The sequence below is a fragment of the Curcuma longa genome, chromosome 3 (assembly GCF_044706935.1).
Source record: "Curcuma longa cultivar G26 ecotype Majalengka, Jawa Barat chromosome 3, ITB_CL_G26_1.1, whole genome shotgun sequence".
In the NCBI taxonomy this organism is placed as follows: domain Eukaryota; kingdom Viridiplantae; phylum Streptophyta; class Magnoliopsida; order Zingiberales; family Zingiberaceae; genus Curcuma; species Curcuma longa.
The window spans coordinates 12033817-12052118 of NC_133863.1; the positions used below are offsets into that span (position 1 = coordinate 12033817).

At 36.9% G+C, this 18302-nt stretch overlaps 1 protein-coding gene and 2 pseudogenes across 1 annotated transcript; 1 reads left to right on the top strand and 2 right to left on the bottom strand.

Moving 5' to 3' along the window:
* Positions 1-827: 827 nt before the first annotated feature.
* Positions 828-3697, bottom strand: LOC141825063 (CDP-diacylglycerol--glycerol-3-phosphate 3-phosphatidyltransferase 1, chloroplastic). The gene is made up of 8 exons (XM_074712439.1): positions 3161-3697; positions 2328-2394; positions 2161-2235; positions 2017-2068; positions 1734-1819; positions 1588-1662; positions 1380-1474; positions 828-1236 (listed from the first exon to the last, which is right to left on the bottom strand). The coding sequence occupies exons 1-8, from the start codon at positions 3667-3669 to the stop codon at positions 1170-1172; spliced, it is 1026 nt and encodes a 341-aa protein (XP_074568540.1). The 5' UTR covers positions 3670-3697; the 3' UTR covers positions 828-1169.
* A 2376-nt stretch (positions 3698-6073) lies between these two features.
* LOC141823058 (sugar transport protein MST3-like) lies at positions 6074-8416 on the bottom strand (annotated as a pseudogene).
* Positions 8417-10803: 2387 nt separating this feature from the next.
* Positions 10804-18164, top strand: LOC141823057 (B3 domain-containing protein Os07g0563300-like; annotated as a pseudogene).
* Positions 18165-18302: the final 138 nt, after the last annotated feature.

Sequence of the window (18302 nt, forward strand, 5' to 3'; positions counted from 1 at the left end):
GATATTAAATCATTTTTTTTAAAGCTAGCATTATCGATTAATCTTGAGGATGATTGATCCAATCCGATCCATAAAATTTTTTTTATAGAATAAATCCGGAAGTATGGCTAAGCAGTTTACTGTCAAATTTTGTTTTCTTGTTCAAGTCTGAGAGTTTACTCATTGGATTGCCTTCTTTCACAGTTCATTTTTTTCAGATATCTTTGCTTTTCTGCTTCCACTTCCTTTTTTTTCCTACTGTTTTTTATTATTCCATCTCATTATTTCCATACTTTTTTTAATCTTTAATGCCAATCCAAACAAAATATAAAATAATTCAGTGCAAAAGGACCGCAGATAATAACAAATAATATATATTCTACTAACTCAGTGGCATTTTGACTTTAATGCATGATGTGGTGAAGGAAAAGGATAAGAATATTCCTTCTGATGTCAAATGCAGAGATAAATGCCAGCATCAAGCACTAATATTTGTAGGTCAACTGCTGTAAGCTCTTCTTTTAGCAGATTCAGGCTCCAAGTGGATCATATCATGACAGAAATCAAATTGCAGATATGATTTATAAGCCACAGCATATTCTGGCCATTTAGCAAATGATTACAAATGAACCAAGCAAAAGTTCTTTTAAGCACTGTGTTTGTATTCAAGAGATCAACTCAGTGCTCTTCCAGAAACTCAACACAATGTTAATTCCGAAAACAAAGCACTTCTTCCATACATCATTGCTTTATATTTATGCCTATCACAATCCAGCAAATTATGTCACTAATATATTGTTTACTAGATTGAACCAATAACTTCAAATCCATAAGTTTAAATTATCATTGAGATTAAATTTGAAATATCACAGATTTCTGTCTGCATTAGAGACAAATGACAGCTAAAAACATGAGTGCTAGCTAATCTGCATGGATTAAGAGCGCTACATCCACTATTACAAGAAAAAACTCTTGCCGTCAAAATGAAAGAAGGATTTTGACTCTCTTTTTTTTTCAAATAAAAAAACTATATATGTATCTCATCTCCTGGGCCTGCTATTTGTGATGGAGATCATGGAAACACAAGCTTGTGATTGATTCTGAAGACTGCATGCAATGCACTCAAAGAACAAGAGGAAGCATGGTTGGTACTTCTTCACCGACCACAATAATCTGCAGCGGAAAGCAGATCATCTATGAAGATTTTGAACTATGTAAGCGATCGAAGAGACAGATGTTGTTGAAGCCACCAACCAACTGCGAAAATATCCAGCAATACTTGTTATTAATACTCTTGCACGCAACATGAAGCTATAAGTGTTTTATTGCAGAGTTGCTAAATAATTTTTTTCAGCTCAAAAAACTTGAAAGAAACACAGAGGATCTTGTGTGCAATTTACCTCAAGTAGGTTATGTAAACCTGAGTTTCTTTATTCCCTAACTCAGGTTGAAGAAGAGCAGCAGCAACTAAAAGCAACTGGAAGACTGTGTTCACCTGCACAAGCCACTCATTAAATGATGACATATTTCAATGTAGAAGGATGCAACAGTATCAGAAAAGAAAGCATAGTGTTCAAAGACATAAGCACCAAGAACACAAAACTATACCTTGCTTATGAAGAGAGGCTCCACCTTGTGTCTATGCATTTCATCAAGATTTACAAACTGAGACCAACTCTTCCACTGCAAAAGAATCATAGGAGGATTCAATAAGTTCATCAGACTCAGTTCAAGATTTTCAAATTCGATATTACCTCCCATCCCAAACTTGCAGCTCTTTTATAAAATGCACCACCAATAAGACCTACATCTCTTGCAACGATCAAGGCCACAAGCATAGCTGCAATTGCAACAGACAAATTCAGGTAGTTGCCATGTTTTTTTGTCTGAAATACAATTTTGGAAACAACACTAGCAATCTAAAATAAAGCACTATTTATTAATTACTTAATTAGAAAAGGTAGGAAAACAGGTATGTAGCATTGGACTCAGTTTAGGTTTGAGATAATCCACTGGGAAGGTAGTTGAATGACTCACGATTTAGTAGATCCTTTTTTAACATAGACAACCCAACACAGACAATTAGAACCTGCACTGGCAAAACCGGAGTACAATGTCATATTACGAATACACACAGCACAATTGGTTATCAACCATAAGTTTCATCCAAAAAAATTAAACCTTGTCAGCTAGTGGATCAAGGTAGGAACCAAAGACTGAATGAATACCCATCTTTCTTGCAAGGAAACCATCCAACTATAATACAAAGTAAGAACAACTAAGACCAAATGAATCAGAATTGAAAACAAAAAAAAAAATAATTATCAACATAATGTTCAATTGCCCACCCAATCAGTTGCTCCAGAGACAACCAATGCACCGAAAGCAGGAAGATACCACTCATTTATAATCATCCTACATCAAATACTTTGTTGAGATATTCAGGAAGTATTATCATAAGCAATTATTTCAGCAATTCATGTTAACAATATAACAAACATTCAGAGAGGCTTAAGTGAGTTTATTCTATGCATTAGACACATCAAGATGAACGATAAAAGGTGACACATGTATTTTTTTTCCACAATGGGGATACACACTATTGTAATAATGCCAGTGTAGTAAGCAATGGTACCATTCAATTTTAGATATGAAACATAAGATCATTTCATAAGAGTCAAGTAAAGAAACACTTTTTTCTTCACGGAATGGAATGGATCCAATTGCACGCATATATAAGTAAGTTTTTCCATAACATAGCATTCTTTTTATCACACATGATTGATTTCTCAGTTTCATGTTTCAGGAACCATGTGAAAGTTGGGTACTCAACTAAAGATTGGATAGCTAGTATTTCCAGTCAATAAAAAGGAGATTCTCTTTTTTTTCAGTTTTTTTATAAATGGCTCAGTGATTAACAACACTTGAAGAACCATCCAGGGAAGTTGCTAATGAAAGTAAATAGTAATGTTAAATGTCACTTCTCTAATAAAAAAGTGAACTAAGGAAATATAAATATCCGCAGCTACTTCCACAAAATTTCTCTTGAATGATAGCATATCCTTAAGTCAAAAAACAAACAAATCCAAGCACAGAGAATGAATCGAAGTACTTTTCTTCTGTATCGCACTAACTGCGAGAGATTAACTTCCTGAAATAACCTACATAAGAACCAACTTACCACCCAATTATAGGACCCGACACCATCCTGCTGATCGAGACCAAATTAGGCAAATTTAGGAGCTTCTCATCAATCTTTTCCAAGCCGACATCTTTGGATTCCTCTCTCCATTGAATTTCATTCCCTACACCCCTCTCGACCTCTCCTATCGAGTTCAATCTTAACTCGACCGGAAAGCTCCGTACTTGAAGCAGATCCTTCGGAAAGATCGCATCTTTACCCCGCAGATACAAAGGAGTTGCTGACTGCAAGAGCTTCCATGGGGGCGAAGAGAGGAACAGGGGACCAGAGAAGCGGGCCCATCGAAGGGGAGGGTACAAGATCGGAGAAGGCGAACGGCTGAGCCGAAGAACGAAGGCGAAAGGATTGGAGGCGACGGTGGAGTGAGATAGAGGGAGAGGGGAGAAGGAAACGAGGGGAGAAAGAGAAGATGGAGTGCGGCATGAGGGGTGACACCGAGAGCCCTGGTTCCGGAGAAGGGATCGAATTAGGGTTCTGAAGATTGCCATGGGAGAGCATCGAAGGAGACGCTCGGTCGCTGAGGGTTTTGGCGTTGACTCTCTGACCCAACCAGATGTACATCCCTCTCAACCCAAAATTTTATTTTAAAAAAATGAGCATAAATTAAAATGATATTTTTTTATTGAATCAAGTCTTTATTTTTAATTTATCATTATTTAAACTCGTATAATATTAATAATTCTGACGAAAATTAATTTTCTTAAAAAAATAATATATAAAGTGATGTAAATTATATTATAAAGATTGCATATACATACTGTATTTGAATAATCAGTAATGTGCCCCCACGGGCGGGAGCAGCCGGTCAGGACACGGTAACTTTGAGGTCGTGGGTTCGAAGGTCCCTAGCGGCAGTTGCGATAATATCAATCTCCGCTATGCAAATTGCCCTTCGCCCCCATGTCCTGGCTGGGCCCGCATTCACCGTGGTTTACTCCCCCTCATACTGGTGGGGCCTAATCCAACCTTTCTTGCAGTTGAATAATCAGTAATGTTAGGACATCAGGAACTATTTAGCTTTTTGAATTTAATTTATGTGTGAAATATAAAATTGAATTATAAAAAATGTGAAATTGCATATTCATTTTGATAGAACCTAAAATCATCGTATTATGTCCAAATAAAGCAAAAAATATTTCAAGGACAACATTATTTATTCAAGATATTTTTAAAATCTCTTTAGCAAAAGATAGAATCTGTCAGCCACTACAAGGGAGATCATTGTCTCGGCTTCACTAACCCTTATTCACTTTAGTAAATCTGTTCTACACTAACCAATTCAACAATATCTCGGGAGCTATTTTTAAAATCTCTTCTGCAAAAAGGTGGAATCCGCCACCTTAGCGGCCTCACACGGTCGGGCCCACGACCATATGTGAGGAGCTATTTTTAAAATCTCAAACATAGAGATAAAGGACAAGCTTCTAAACATGAAGAGCAATTAATTCCCTCAAGATTTCTCAACCAAAATCCTCAACACTTTACAACTCATCTTCAAATCATCTGGAGTTTATCCACAAACATATCCAGATCATATCCATCAGAAACAACATTAATGAAAACCACAAGCCCCAAAAAGAAGAAAGAAAAAAAGAAGCATTCAATGAAATCTCATTCAACTTTCACCCAACCTCATTCAACTTTTCATGATCTTGATATCAATCTGAAGCCTTCGCTTTCAGCATTCAATATGCAAGGAAAGTCAGGAAAAGCCTCTGATCTTGTCCATAAACAAGGAAATGGCAATGAGAACAAGTGGAAATGGAAGCCATTGAGGATCAAGCCACAATAACTTCACAGTTTGCATGCATTCCTCTTTGCTGCTGAGGAAGGTTGCTTTCCAGTTAGCAACATGTCATTTTCAGAAAAAAAAAAAAAGAAGAACATATCACTTTCAGATACTTCATTTGAAAAGGTTTTATGGACAGGCTCTGGTCCTTGACTCACCTGATATATCAGAGACTCATAATTGTTATCATTTAGCAGCAAGCAGGAGGAGGATTAACAGAAAATAATTAAAGTAATGTTATTCTCTATCCCTGCTCCAAGAAAATAGTAGTTTGATACTACTATTTGAATATACCTACTCGAAGATGATAAACGAGTAAGCAAGCTTAAGTGGATAAATAGTGGAGTTGTCAATGGCTCATGCATTTTTAAGCAAAACCAAACTTAATCTGAATATGATACACTAACTAAGAACCCACCCGATACACGGTTTTTGGACATCAGTTGCCATCCCTACCTACCTAGTGTGTTAGTATGGATGGTTTGAATTCTGAAGTAAACAGGTTCTAACTTTATTAAACTAGGAAAACACTAACAAACCTTACTCAGGATAGAATCAAAATTCACGTCATGAATAGACAAGCAATCCAATTCAGGAGAGTCTTGCAAAGTTAAAATTACTTTCATTTTCCAAACCCCTCCAAGAAAACAGTCTTAAACTTTGAAGTTGTACAAGAACTAACATCATTCGACTAGGAAAGAGCTAACAAACCTCACTCTATATAGAATCCAAATTAATGTCATGAATTGACAAGTTAGCCAATTCAGGTCAGTCTTGCAATGTTAAAATTACCTTTATTTTCAAAATCCTCTAAGAAAGCACTGTCTAACAGTAGTGTTAGTTGGGATAGTTTAGGGTCTTTAGACTCTTAAAGTTTCATCACAACTAGCATTATTCAACAAGAAAGCACTAAGAATTCCTGTCATGAATTTGACATGCAAACCAATTCAATTGGGTTTTGCCATGTTAAACTTCCTACCCCACTGAATAGGAAGCAAATAGCTGTCCTCCAGCTAACAGAGGTCATTATACATTCCAGATGCAAAAATAACTTGTCACTTGATGTTGATAGCTAGAATGAAACACAAACAACTGGAAGAATGTAGTAACAACCAAAGCTTTATTGAGTTTCATAGTTTTTTCCAAACTATATAACTTCTAATAATAGTGAAGAAAAAAAAAGCTTAAATGATATTACAGACTGATTTTTTAAAATTATACTAATAAAGCATTACAAGCATTATCCTATAAAGCTGATGCTTATATTTCAGTTCGTGCTTTAGCGTGGTGATCAGCCGGTCCAACATGACCACCATGGCCATGCATGTCCTCATCAGCAATGAACTTGCCCCAGAACCAGTGGGCCTTCCACACCAAGATCATCTCTTCGATGGGGAACATTCTTCGTCTCGGGAAGGAAAAGGGCGATGAAGATGGTCATGATCAACACCCATCCAGCAAAGAAGTAGAAGAGGCCAAACTTCATGTGGCAGAGCATTGTGAGAAATACTTGGGCAATGATGAAGGTGAAGAACATGTTGACAGAAACATTGATACTCTGCCCGGCCGATCTGATCTCCAGAGGAAATATCTCACTGGGTACCAGCCAACCAAGGGGACCCCATGACCATGCAAATCCAGCAACATAGACACATATAAAGAACAACACTACAGAACCATAGGCCTTTGGAATCTGCCCCTGGCCGCTGGTACCAAATTTGATCGCAATCAAGGTTCCCACAATTATCTGCATCAAAGAGTTTAAGGACAACCAATGATTCCATTACTGCTGTTTGATAGTATTTTAAAACAACCATAAATTAGGCGATTGAAATTAAGTGCGTAGGTATGGATCAAGTTCATGGATAAATTTGACAAACATAAAAAATCTTACCTGAGTGGATGGATCACAATTCAAGTTAAAATACAATGGAAGTATGAGCAACTAAAGAAGAAAAAAAAAGATGACTATACCTGAGAAATAAGCATCTGAGTTCCGCCTTGCAAGAACAACTTCCTTCGGCCGAGCTTGTCAACGGTGAAGATGGAGACAAAGGTGGCGATGACGTTGACCACGCCAGTGATAACAGCAGACATGAGGGAAGCATCGTCTCCGAATCCAATTGTCTTAAAGAGCACAGGAGCGTAGAACATGATAACGTTGATACCAGTGAGCTGCTGGAAAAATGGGATGAGGATGGTCATAGTAAGCTGCGGGCGGTACTTGCGCTTGACAATGTTCGACCAGGGGTGCTTCACCAACTTCGACTCCTCGCTGGCGGCAACCAGGTCATTGTACTCCTCGTAAACATCGTCAGTGCCACGAATGCGACGGAGCATCTCCTTGGCGGCCTCTGGGTGACCACGCTCGATGAGGGAGTTAGGGGTGTCGGGGAGTAAGAGAGACCCGATCGAGATGATAGCTGCAGGGACGGCGGCAAGGGCGAGGCTGACGCGCCATCCCCAGCCGCCCTCAATCTTTGCGGTGCCGTAATTGATGAGGTTGGCGGCAAAGATGCCGATCGTGATCATGAGCTGGAATCCGATGTTGAGCATTCCACGGAGGCGCGCCGGTGCCATCTCCGAAAGGTACAATGGAACAGACTGTCAATTACACAATGAAAACATAAAATTAATAGATAGTAGACGTTCCAAGGATTCGGATTCAGACTCTCCAAGTATGTCTCTGAAGTCTGAAGCCAGTTATCTCTTTAAAATTCCTGATTCTGATAAACATTGTGGATATTCAATTAAAGCGAAAAATAATTATAATTGTGTCAATAAATGCACTTAAAGAAGGTCGGCATGAAAAGTAACAAAACAATTGCACTTTTTAGGAATTTTATTTGTTATCCACAAAAACAGTTTACTTGATTGCAACCTGATTGGCGAAGCCGATACCAACGCCGAGGAGGATTCGGCCGAGGATGAGCATCAAAACGTTCGTGGCAGCGCCATTGAGGGCAGAGCCGACGAGGAAAATAAGCCCTCCGCCAAGCATCGACCATTTTCGACCGAATACTCTCGTCACCGCCGAGGCGAAGAAGGAGGATACCAGCGCCGCCAGGTACAGCGACGACGTGAAGATGGTCAGCAACGGACTATCGAACTTGCAGTACTGGTTCGTGCTATTGTCCGCCTTCTCCTTGCTGAGCACTTCAGGGAAGAACTTCCGCAGAAACGAGTCCATCGACGTCACTCCGCCTACATCCAAAATCAAATCCCTCAATCAGATCCACAAAAAAAAAACTAATCCGCCTGGGAAAAGACTCAATAGACAACAAAATCACACAAACAGAAGGATTCACATCACCAGAGATGCCGATGTCGTATCCGAAGATGAGACCTCCAGTAGCGGCGACGACGCAGGTCAATAGAACGAAAAGCGTGAGTTTCCCAGGGTATTCCTTCTCTCCCCCGCCAGGACCGACCACACCTCCCGCCATTGTTACCTCAGATCGACCTCCACCAACTAACCTAATCCCTAAAAACCCTGAAACAGAGCGATCGCAGAGAAAGCGATGAGGAAGCGAAGAAGAAGAGAGCGATGAGCAAAGGAAGAGCGAGGAGACGACGAAGAGGGAGGAGCTCTTTATATAACAAAAGGGCGGAAAACGCGATACGGGTTTCTACCTGATATATCGGCTTTCAAGCGTTTCGGGTTTCGGCGCTACGCTTACCGACGACACATACCGCGGGATCCTGACCGTCCGATGGTGGATCGTGCTTAGAATTCTTTTAGAGTTAATTGCGACATAATCTATCTTAAGAATGAAATCAAATTTACGATTCCATGCATCTTTCTCAAAGATTAATTTCCAAAACTACAAGTTAACAAAGTCAATTAATCCAAATAATTTTTTTAATTTTACAAATACATTTGGAGGATAAACAGAAAGAAAAAATAATTATTTTTCTTCAAATCAATGATATTTACTATTAAAAACCCACAATTAAGGTCCAATAAGGACCCTTAAGCTGAGACACGGTTTGACTAATTACCGAATTAAACGCCATAAATTAATTATCTATATTTCAAACAACGGCTCTTTTGGAAATTTTCAGTTTACACCCCTAGGTTCAACTATTTCTAATCATTCACATCATGTCATTTTAATATTTTATCGGATAATGTAATTAACTTAAAATATTAGAGTGGAAATTGTAAAAAGATTTATAGATTCTAGAATTATTTTTAGTACTTTGTAATTTTGGAAATTATATAATTGGTTTGGGGAAATAGTGGATAAGGATAAATTTATGAGGTGGGGTTTTATAATATATAAGGATATAAATTTGAATGCTAAAATAATTCTTAACTTTTATTCCTTAATCAATAAAAGCACAGAGCTTACCAAAAAACTTCCCTAATTTTCATCTTTAATAAGAGATTAAAATGGATAAGTAATAACTTATTTCTATTTATTTTGCTTTTTTCCAAAGGCACAATTAGAGATTATTTTCCCCTTTTTTTTAAAAAAAAATTTATCACATGCTTTTTTTCCCATTTTTTTATATAGGACAACTATATGAACGGATAAAACTTACTTTAAAAGCATGCATCTCCCTCTTTACAAGCTCGAGATCAAGCAAAATAAAAAATATTTTTTCTGAATTATTCGAGTTAGTTAGATTATACATTTCAAGTTTTCAAATTGGATTTGAATTTGGATTAAATTTTTTTATAATATTTTTACTTTGATCAAATTCAATTCGACCCATCTGAAGATCATCTTAATTGATTAAATTAATCAAATAACTTTATCTTATTGGCCAATAACTCATTGTTCGATTAGTGACTAAATCTCGGAGGTTTGACTATCAAAATTAATTTAGCTATATTCATAAATAAGAATGAAGATTTGAGTAGTATATTAAGAGAGTGAATATATTAACTAGAGGAGAAAATAATTCACATTTTTTTTTAATGCAAATTATTTTTTCTCAAAAATATATATTTTAAAAAGGAAACCTTGTGTTGAAAAACAATAATATATATTTATAGCTTCCTGAACACTTATTATAATATTTTCTATAAATAAACCTCCACCATTTTTTTAATCACCATATCCACATCAACAAAAAGAAATATTTTATTTTTATTTTTGTCAAATATTAGAATTTCTAAACTCTTATTATTTTACTTCATGGTTACGTTATTAATATCATTGAGTTATCTTAAAATATAATAATGCAGTAAATTATTTATATACTTATCGGTCTACTTTTAATAAAGAAAGGAACATGACATATTATTTAATTGGGGTAAGATGAAAAATTTATAAACACTACAAGTAATGTATGTGTATGTATTTTTTAAAATTATAAGGGTACTTATGTAAAATAATTAAATATTTAAGATATATAAATTTAAATACAATCATATATATATATTTAATTTATTAATAACAAAATTTAAAATATATTCGTCAATAAATTTTTTACCAATCTTATAATAATAAATAAAAACTCTTAAAATAAACATACATCTAATATCAAACTTAAGGGTAAAAATTCGATGATATCTAAATAAAACAAGATAAGTCAAATTCAAAGCAAGCGCAAGTTAAAAAAATGAAATAAAATTAAACTTGAATAATTATTTCAGCATTTACAAATTTAAATAACATAAAGCTTTACTACAAAAGGACGAAAAGATGAAAAAAATGTTAAACTTATTATGGGGCGTCTTGGAGATTTTAAAAATGTTAAGAATATTTTTGAAAAGGACGGAAATTACAGGGGGTGAGAGGCAATTTTGTCCAACCAAACTAGGTTTATTTACAGCCTCCGCTCACCGAATTCACGTAGTATTTTACGTTACATGTCTCAATCTACATCTCCCTCTTCCTTCGCCTCCTCGATCGCTCGCGCGTCTACCCTTCGATCGAAGTCGCTCACTCCCTCCTTCGCCGCTCCACTGGCTTCCGATTCGAGGCTTCGTGGCTGCGGATTGCGAGCTCAAGAGTAGGGTTTGGGATTTTCAATCTACATGCCCATTTCCTCGTCTCCATGTCTGCGCCTGTTCCTAATTCGGCGTCCGCGGCGGCGCCGCCAGCGACCAAGATCTGCTTCAACTCCCAGTGCAAGGAAATCGTGGCGGATCACCAGCCGCTGAGGAAGAAGGGGTGGCGCCTCCGCTCTGGAGAGATCGCGGAGCTTTGCGGCCGCTGCTCGTACTGCCCTCCCCTTCTCTCTTGCACTATTTTACCCCTTTTTTTATTAAAAAAAAAAGTGTTGCCTCCGTGTTAGCATAAATGGGTCGTTTTTTCATTCGGATTTGGGCGTTGAGGCGATCGGATTTGGTTTTACAGCGAGCGATTGAGGCAGCTTCTGTTGTTCTCTCTATCAAATCTTCTATCCTTCCGTTCGTTCTGTATGATTCACGCTTGCTGAATGTGAGTTGTACTACTGCGACTACATGTTTGACTTTATTTTTTAAAAATGTTTTTTATGTTTAATTCCGCATGAATTGTCGTGGATAAAGATTCAAACGGATGGCTTGTTCTGCTTGGGATGAGTCATACATGATGTGTATATATATATATAGAAAATAGTACCATGTTTCTAATTTTCTCTCCGATTTATTCGCCGCCCGTATATTGGATTATATCTATTTGCTACTGTAGAAGTGCATTTGAGCAAGGGACTTTCTGCGAGACGTTTCATTCTGGTGTCACTGGTTGGAGAAACTGTGAGACATGTCGCAAGGTTAGAGAGGAACTCTGTTTTGATTCGAACTAGCTTTATTAGCATGCTACTCATCTGTTCACACGAATGCAAAATCGCCGTTTGTGGCTGTGTTGTATACCTTATTAATTGTCCTATTTACAGCGATTGCATTGCGGGTGTATAGTGTCAGCTCAAACTTATATTTATCTTGACGCTGGAGGAGTTGAGTGCGTTGCATGCGCCAGTAAATCTCTCCCAAAGGTGAGCTGCACTCTGTCACTGTCATGCAATACTTTCACAGTTTGACCGTCCTATTCTTCGACTAACAGTGGCATTAAATTAGTTGAGGGCATGACAGCATATCGTGGATTTAAACCTTCTTAATCTTTATCTACAAATTATATTGTTTGAAACTTTTGTTGGTAATTTTTTTATTAGACATTATAATGGTATAGGAGCATGTAATGAAATTGAGAATTAGTGTGATTAACTGAGACACTCTGTAATGGTGTAATTGCTTCTGTCTGTTTTCTCTTCAAAAGTGAAAGCCTTGAGATGTATTTGTTAATTTGGTTAAATTGGTGTCACGTCATTCTATTCTTGTCTATGCGCAAGTTAGGAGTTCATTCAGTTGTATTTAGCTGAACCAAATTTGAGCTATTAACACAGTACTTTTATTTATTTATTTTTATTATGCTGATGTTTGTTCTAATTCCTTACCATGATAGCTGCAAATATAGGTATCCATTAACAATTGTTTTAGATACATCACACTTTTTTCCACCTATTTGACTCCTTGATTTTCTTGCTACTAATATGTTTCTAGACACCAAATCAAATGTCTTCTCCTTCAATGCTTATGCCACATGTATCTGAAAGGAGAGATTCATCTGCTAAACCCTGGAAATCAGTTACCACTCCATTTTCTGGGCAATGGCGTCAAGCTCCACATATGTGGAATATGACAAACATGCAGTCTGATTTGCAACAAAGACTATCATATGAGTTTGACAGGCCTTGTAGCATTGAAAGGTTGACACCAGGGAGGCGACACTATATATCAGCACATGAAAAAAACTTCGAGCCTGAGAGAGTAATTTCTGGCTGCGTTAACAACATTTCACAAGATAGATACGCTCATGGGAACACAGGTTTGGACTCATTTCCTTCTCACAACAAATACTAGAGTGAGCAATCCTAATATTTGTGAAACTCATGTCTTCTTGTAGGAGAAAATGATCCAAATTCTACAAGGAAACTGGTATCTATGGACCCGTCAACCAGTTCTGGATTTAAAATTGAAGCAAAACCAAATCCATCTACCAATTTGCATCCACTACCTATCAATTTGCAAACATCATCTATTGCAAAAGAAGACTCATCTCTTGTTGTTGGACTACCTGTTCCCTTTTCATCATCACATGGAGCAAAAGGTCCAATTACTCTTTCAGCAAATCAGCCACTAGCTCAAGTAACTTCTCCATTATCAAGCCACCTGTGCCCTCCACATATCACTGAAGCTGGATTGCAAGTTCAAATGCGCAATGGAAGAACTAAAGGTGATACCTTTCCACGAACACAATTACTTCCTCGATATTGGCCTACAATAACAGATCAAGAGCTACAACAAATATCCGGAAAGTATCCTTCCATTTCTTTTATTCTTTGTTTGAAAGTTTTGGTTACTTCAATTTTCCCATTTATGATGTTACTCCCTTCCCATAACTTTTACTGGAAGTATTACTTGACTATTGCAAGTTCACAAACCACCATCACTCCCTTGTTTGAGAAGATGCTAACTGCTAGTGATGTTGCCCGGATTGGACGGCTTGTGTTACCCAAGAAATGCGCAGAGGTGACTTATTCAGTTTTTAAATATTTAGTCTAGAAACTTCTGAAACACTATCCCTAAATTTTATGAATTAACTATTCCTCCTTGTACTTCTAAAGTTAATATTGGCAAGAATGATTGATTTTTAAATAAAGGGCGAGATTGATTAAATCTGATCAGGGTAGAGGAATGTGATTCTCACCAAGTGATTAAATTACTTATCCATCTGTTTACATGTTATCCACCTATTAATTGTCTTGGGATTGGATTATGGATATCTGAGTTAATGATCCATCAAATAGTTTGGTTTACAAATTGTGCTCCACTGCTCTTTTGAGTTAAGTGGTTATACATTTTGATTAACTTTTGGATGATAGTAATTCTATGCTGGCTTCAGCTTTGCATGGATTATACTACATCTCTAGTCAACTTGTTGAGATTTACTACCTTGGTACTTGTGACTTAAATGCATTTGTAAAAACATTTCTTGTATGCCAACTATTTCATTCACATGAAGATTCTCATTTAGAGTACTATTTATATTTCTATCGTTCTGTGTGTCTTCTTATGGGTGATGTTTTTGCACAGGTATACTTCCCTACAATTTCTCAGCCTGAAGGACTTCCATTAAAAGTTCAGGATACAAGTGGAAGGAATTGGACATTCCAATTTCGATTTTGGCCTAACAACAACAGCAGGATGTATGTATTGGAAGGGGTTACTCCTTGTATTCAAGCAATGCAACTGCAAGCAGGTGACACAGGTATTGTTCAAGCTGATTTACATGTCGACTAATCTTTTCTTTGCAAAGATTGCTAATAGATGCTTCCAAATATTCTTCTTGATAATCAGTGTCAGTCCTTAAAATCAATGGATATGCATCATATTTGACCTTAACTCTCTTCCATTTGCCACAGGAATTTAATTCATTAGTTTAATTAAGAGCTTTTACCACTAGTCATAAAAAATTCTGACAGAGATATCAAGTAACAATTTGGAAGTTGTTTCTCTAAATGGTTTTAGTTTTTAGTTATATTAGTATTTTGCACTTCTAATATGAAGGCTGTGCAGGTTGGACATACAAGTGTAATTTTACAATTACATTTAGGGACATCTTTTCTGTGTGTTTGAAACTAAATGTGTTTCTGCAGTTACATTTAGTAGGATAGATCCAGAAGGAAAGCTGGTCATGGGATTTAGAAAGGCTTCTAGCAACTCTAATGAACAGGTTGGTTAATCAGATTTGTCATTTCTTAAACATATTTGCTTGGCAAGGATTATCTGGGTTACGAAATGGAGAAATACTGTGTTCTTTATGTATAAATATGTATAGAAATTGCTGATGCCTTCTATGCTCGTAGAACCTTCCATTTAAATGTTTTGTCAATGCCGCAATTTGAATGATTTACATCTTGAAATCTTAAGTCAGATTTTGTAAACTGCAGGATCCTAAAACACACAATTCTGGCAATGATTTGTCACCACCACCAGAAGGTAATGAGAAAAATGTTGCTCCCCCTCTAGATGTTTTTCAAATATAATGTATCATATGATTGTTGGGTTTGGTCAATGCAACAGATCAATCTACCTGGCCTATACAAAAGGATGGGTCTATTGCCAGGTCACTTCCTGTTCCTAGCAAAAGGAAAGCCAAAACACTTGGCTCAAAGAATAAACGCCTAAGAATTGAAAATGATGAATCCATGGATTTGAAACTAACATGGGAAGAGGCTCAAAAATTGCTCCATCCACCTCCAAATTCTTCTCCTAGCATTATTGTTATTGAAGGCCATGAGTTTGAGGAATATGAGGTGAACAACTTAACATATCCACCATGTTATAATTATGATGCTGATATTTAGCTTTTAAATCCTATCACGAGGTTCAGCATATTAGATTTTGAGGTTTTTATTCCCTGTCTCATTCTTTGGCTTCCTTGTTCATTTTGCACTTTTAGTCATTTGTAACAATTTTTCCGTATCTAGCTCCACATTTATATTAGTCATGTAGTGAGTGTGCATTGGGTGCATCTCTATCTGCTTAAGTGAGCCATTATCCAATCAGTGAAGTTTGTGTTTTTTGGCACTGTTTTTGATGTGGCTCAAGTGCTACAGAATGCATATAGATCTAGTTAGATCACATGGATATTTCTCTTTTCCTAATTAATTCACCTTCTATCCAGTAAAACATAACTAACCTAGTCCAATCATTAAGCACCTGACTCTGTCAGTTATGTCAGACTATCTAACAGTCCGTGAAACAGTGCTATTAGATACATAAATGGCCAATAAGCAATAAAACGATAGAGCATTTAGCAAAATACAATTAAACTAACCTAGTCTTTCCCTCTTTCAGTTTCATCATTCACTCCTCCATTATACTAACTATGAGACTGAATTTGACTTTTAATTTGCTATTTCAAAGGGGCTACTTTAATATCTCTAATTTAATATTCGTTCAGATGCTTTTATTCATGACCTATTATATTATTTTCAGAAGTATTTTTGTCCCTTTTTATATGTTATATCCTTTCCTTGTTTTGAGTTTTGGTATATCATCACGTCCATATACTGTTGTCCTATTCAGTATGCAATTCCATCTTTCATGCTTTGCAGATTTACTAATTCCTGTGCGGGGCAAAATAAAAACCCAATTATTTGGCAATTATAGTAATTATTTTTTGCTTTCAACTGATTTTGCAATTACTGCTATAGCTTGATTACATTTACACTGATTTTATCTTAATACAGTACATTAACTAATTTATTAGCTCAACCTTCCATTGCATTTCTTTTCCAAGATAGTTCTGACAAATGTAAAGCATTTTGTTTTTTGCCCTCTTTTTAAGACTGCACTCTGCTTATGTCCTGCTGAACTTAGACCTTCTTTTGTTTATTATTTTGCATGAACCAATTTTTTTTTAAATTTTTTTATTGTCTTGGACAGGAAGCACCTATACTTGGGAAGATGCCATATTTGACCTCACAACAAGCTGGGTATTTTTTCTAGCACATCTTCCTGATATTCCTTCATGTTTAACTCGTTTTCCTTTTAGGCTTAGGTTTGATTCCCTATTTTTTTTATCTAATTAATAACCCATTAACATTTTATACACAATGGTCATAAGTGGCCTTTAACATACCCTCAAACTGAGTGAATATGTCATAAGTTCACAATTTGTTGAAAAATAGTCTATTAAGAAGTCAAATCCACTTGATGAATTGCTAATTGATTATTTGGATTAACAAAAGCCGTGCAAATATGTTTGTCCCACGCCTTTAAGAAATTGCCAACTCGTGGGAAGCCACCTAGTAGTTTAGTTCTCCGATTGAGTATTTGAATTGACAAAAGATCTATAAACAACCTTGTTCAACAGTCGCTGATACTAGCACTTTCTTCAAACCTAATCTGCTATTGCCAGAAACATTTGGCTTTTGACCCATTCCAATGCAAACTTGTAGTCAAAACAAATAGTAGATACTACTATATGGATAGGTTTGAAATTTGTCATTAGAATTCATGTTCCAGAATTTGTCTAAACATAATTAATTAGCAACGTACTTTAATTTGTTGATTCACCAGAATGCTATGCACCTCAACTGTTGTTCAATCCTGTTTAATTAACTCTTCATAACTTCTATCTTCCAATGTGTGCAGGTCAGCTTGCACTGCTGCTCAAGAATCAGGTGCGTCAAAATAATAATAATCTTTTTTCGACAGGAAGGTTGCACCTTCCAATCTGTCATCGTTAGATTTTTCATGCACATTAAAGAAAATATTCTGCTAATTATTGTTGAGGTGTGTTTAGTGCTGAGGTCTGTAGGCTAATTCTGTTTAACATTTCTATAAGATAGTTCACTTCAATGTGTAGCAGGTGGTTCCAAGAGGGGCAAGGCAAAGGCACAAAAGGACAATGTCGAAGTGTCAGATCGTCTTGCTGCACTCGCGAGTCTTGCTATTGGCGAAAACCTTCCAGCATCCCAACCAACAACTAAGCATCCTCGGCACAAGCCTGGCTGTTCATGCATTGTCTGTATACAGCCTCCTAGCGGCAAGGGCCCCAAGCACAAGCCAGAGTGCAATTGCAACGTCTGCCTCACCGTGAGACGCAGGTTCAAAACGCTGCGCGAGAAGCGTCAGTCTGAAAAGGAACTCGAGACTTCAGAGAAGCAACAACCGCCATCAACCACCATACCACCATCCGAGGTTTTACCAGAAGCAAGGACTAATGATCCATCATCAACTGGTCCAACCCCGAGTGATGAGATTCCCTCTCAGAAAGGAACCACAAATGTCGATACAGAAACATCCGCATCGCCGCCTCTAAAGATCGCCCAGATTGACTTGAACATCCAGCCAGAGCGGGAGGAAGAACCACCAACCCTACACCAAACAGTGACACTGGTACCCTACTGAGACTTTTGGAGAAGATGGAAGTAACACAATGCCAAACCAAAGTGAGAGATTGCAATGGCCAAGTAGGCAATTTCATGGCCTACATCAACCTCTCACAGTTTGCTTGCTGGTTTGCAAACTGATGTGCAGTGCTCAGGCAAGTTCCATCAATGTATACATCAACCTACTTTATTTAATCTTTTTTTCTTACATAACTAATGTGAAGGAGCTCCATACTATTTTGGCCCCGTGTAATCGTTAGCAACTGTGTGAAGGTGAAGGTCCTTTTTTTTCCAGCCTTTTTTCTTGTTATTTGGTTGAGATATCTAACTGCAAAGGACATGAGCTGAGGCCCATTTAACAAGAATAAAAGTTGTATTAATTTTAACAAAAATAAAAATTTCGTATTAAATTCTTTAGAACATCAAAAGAAA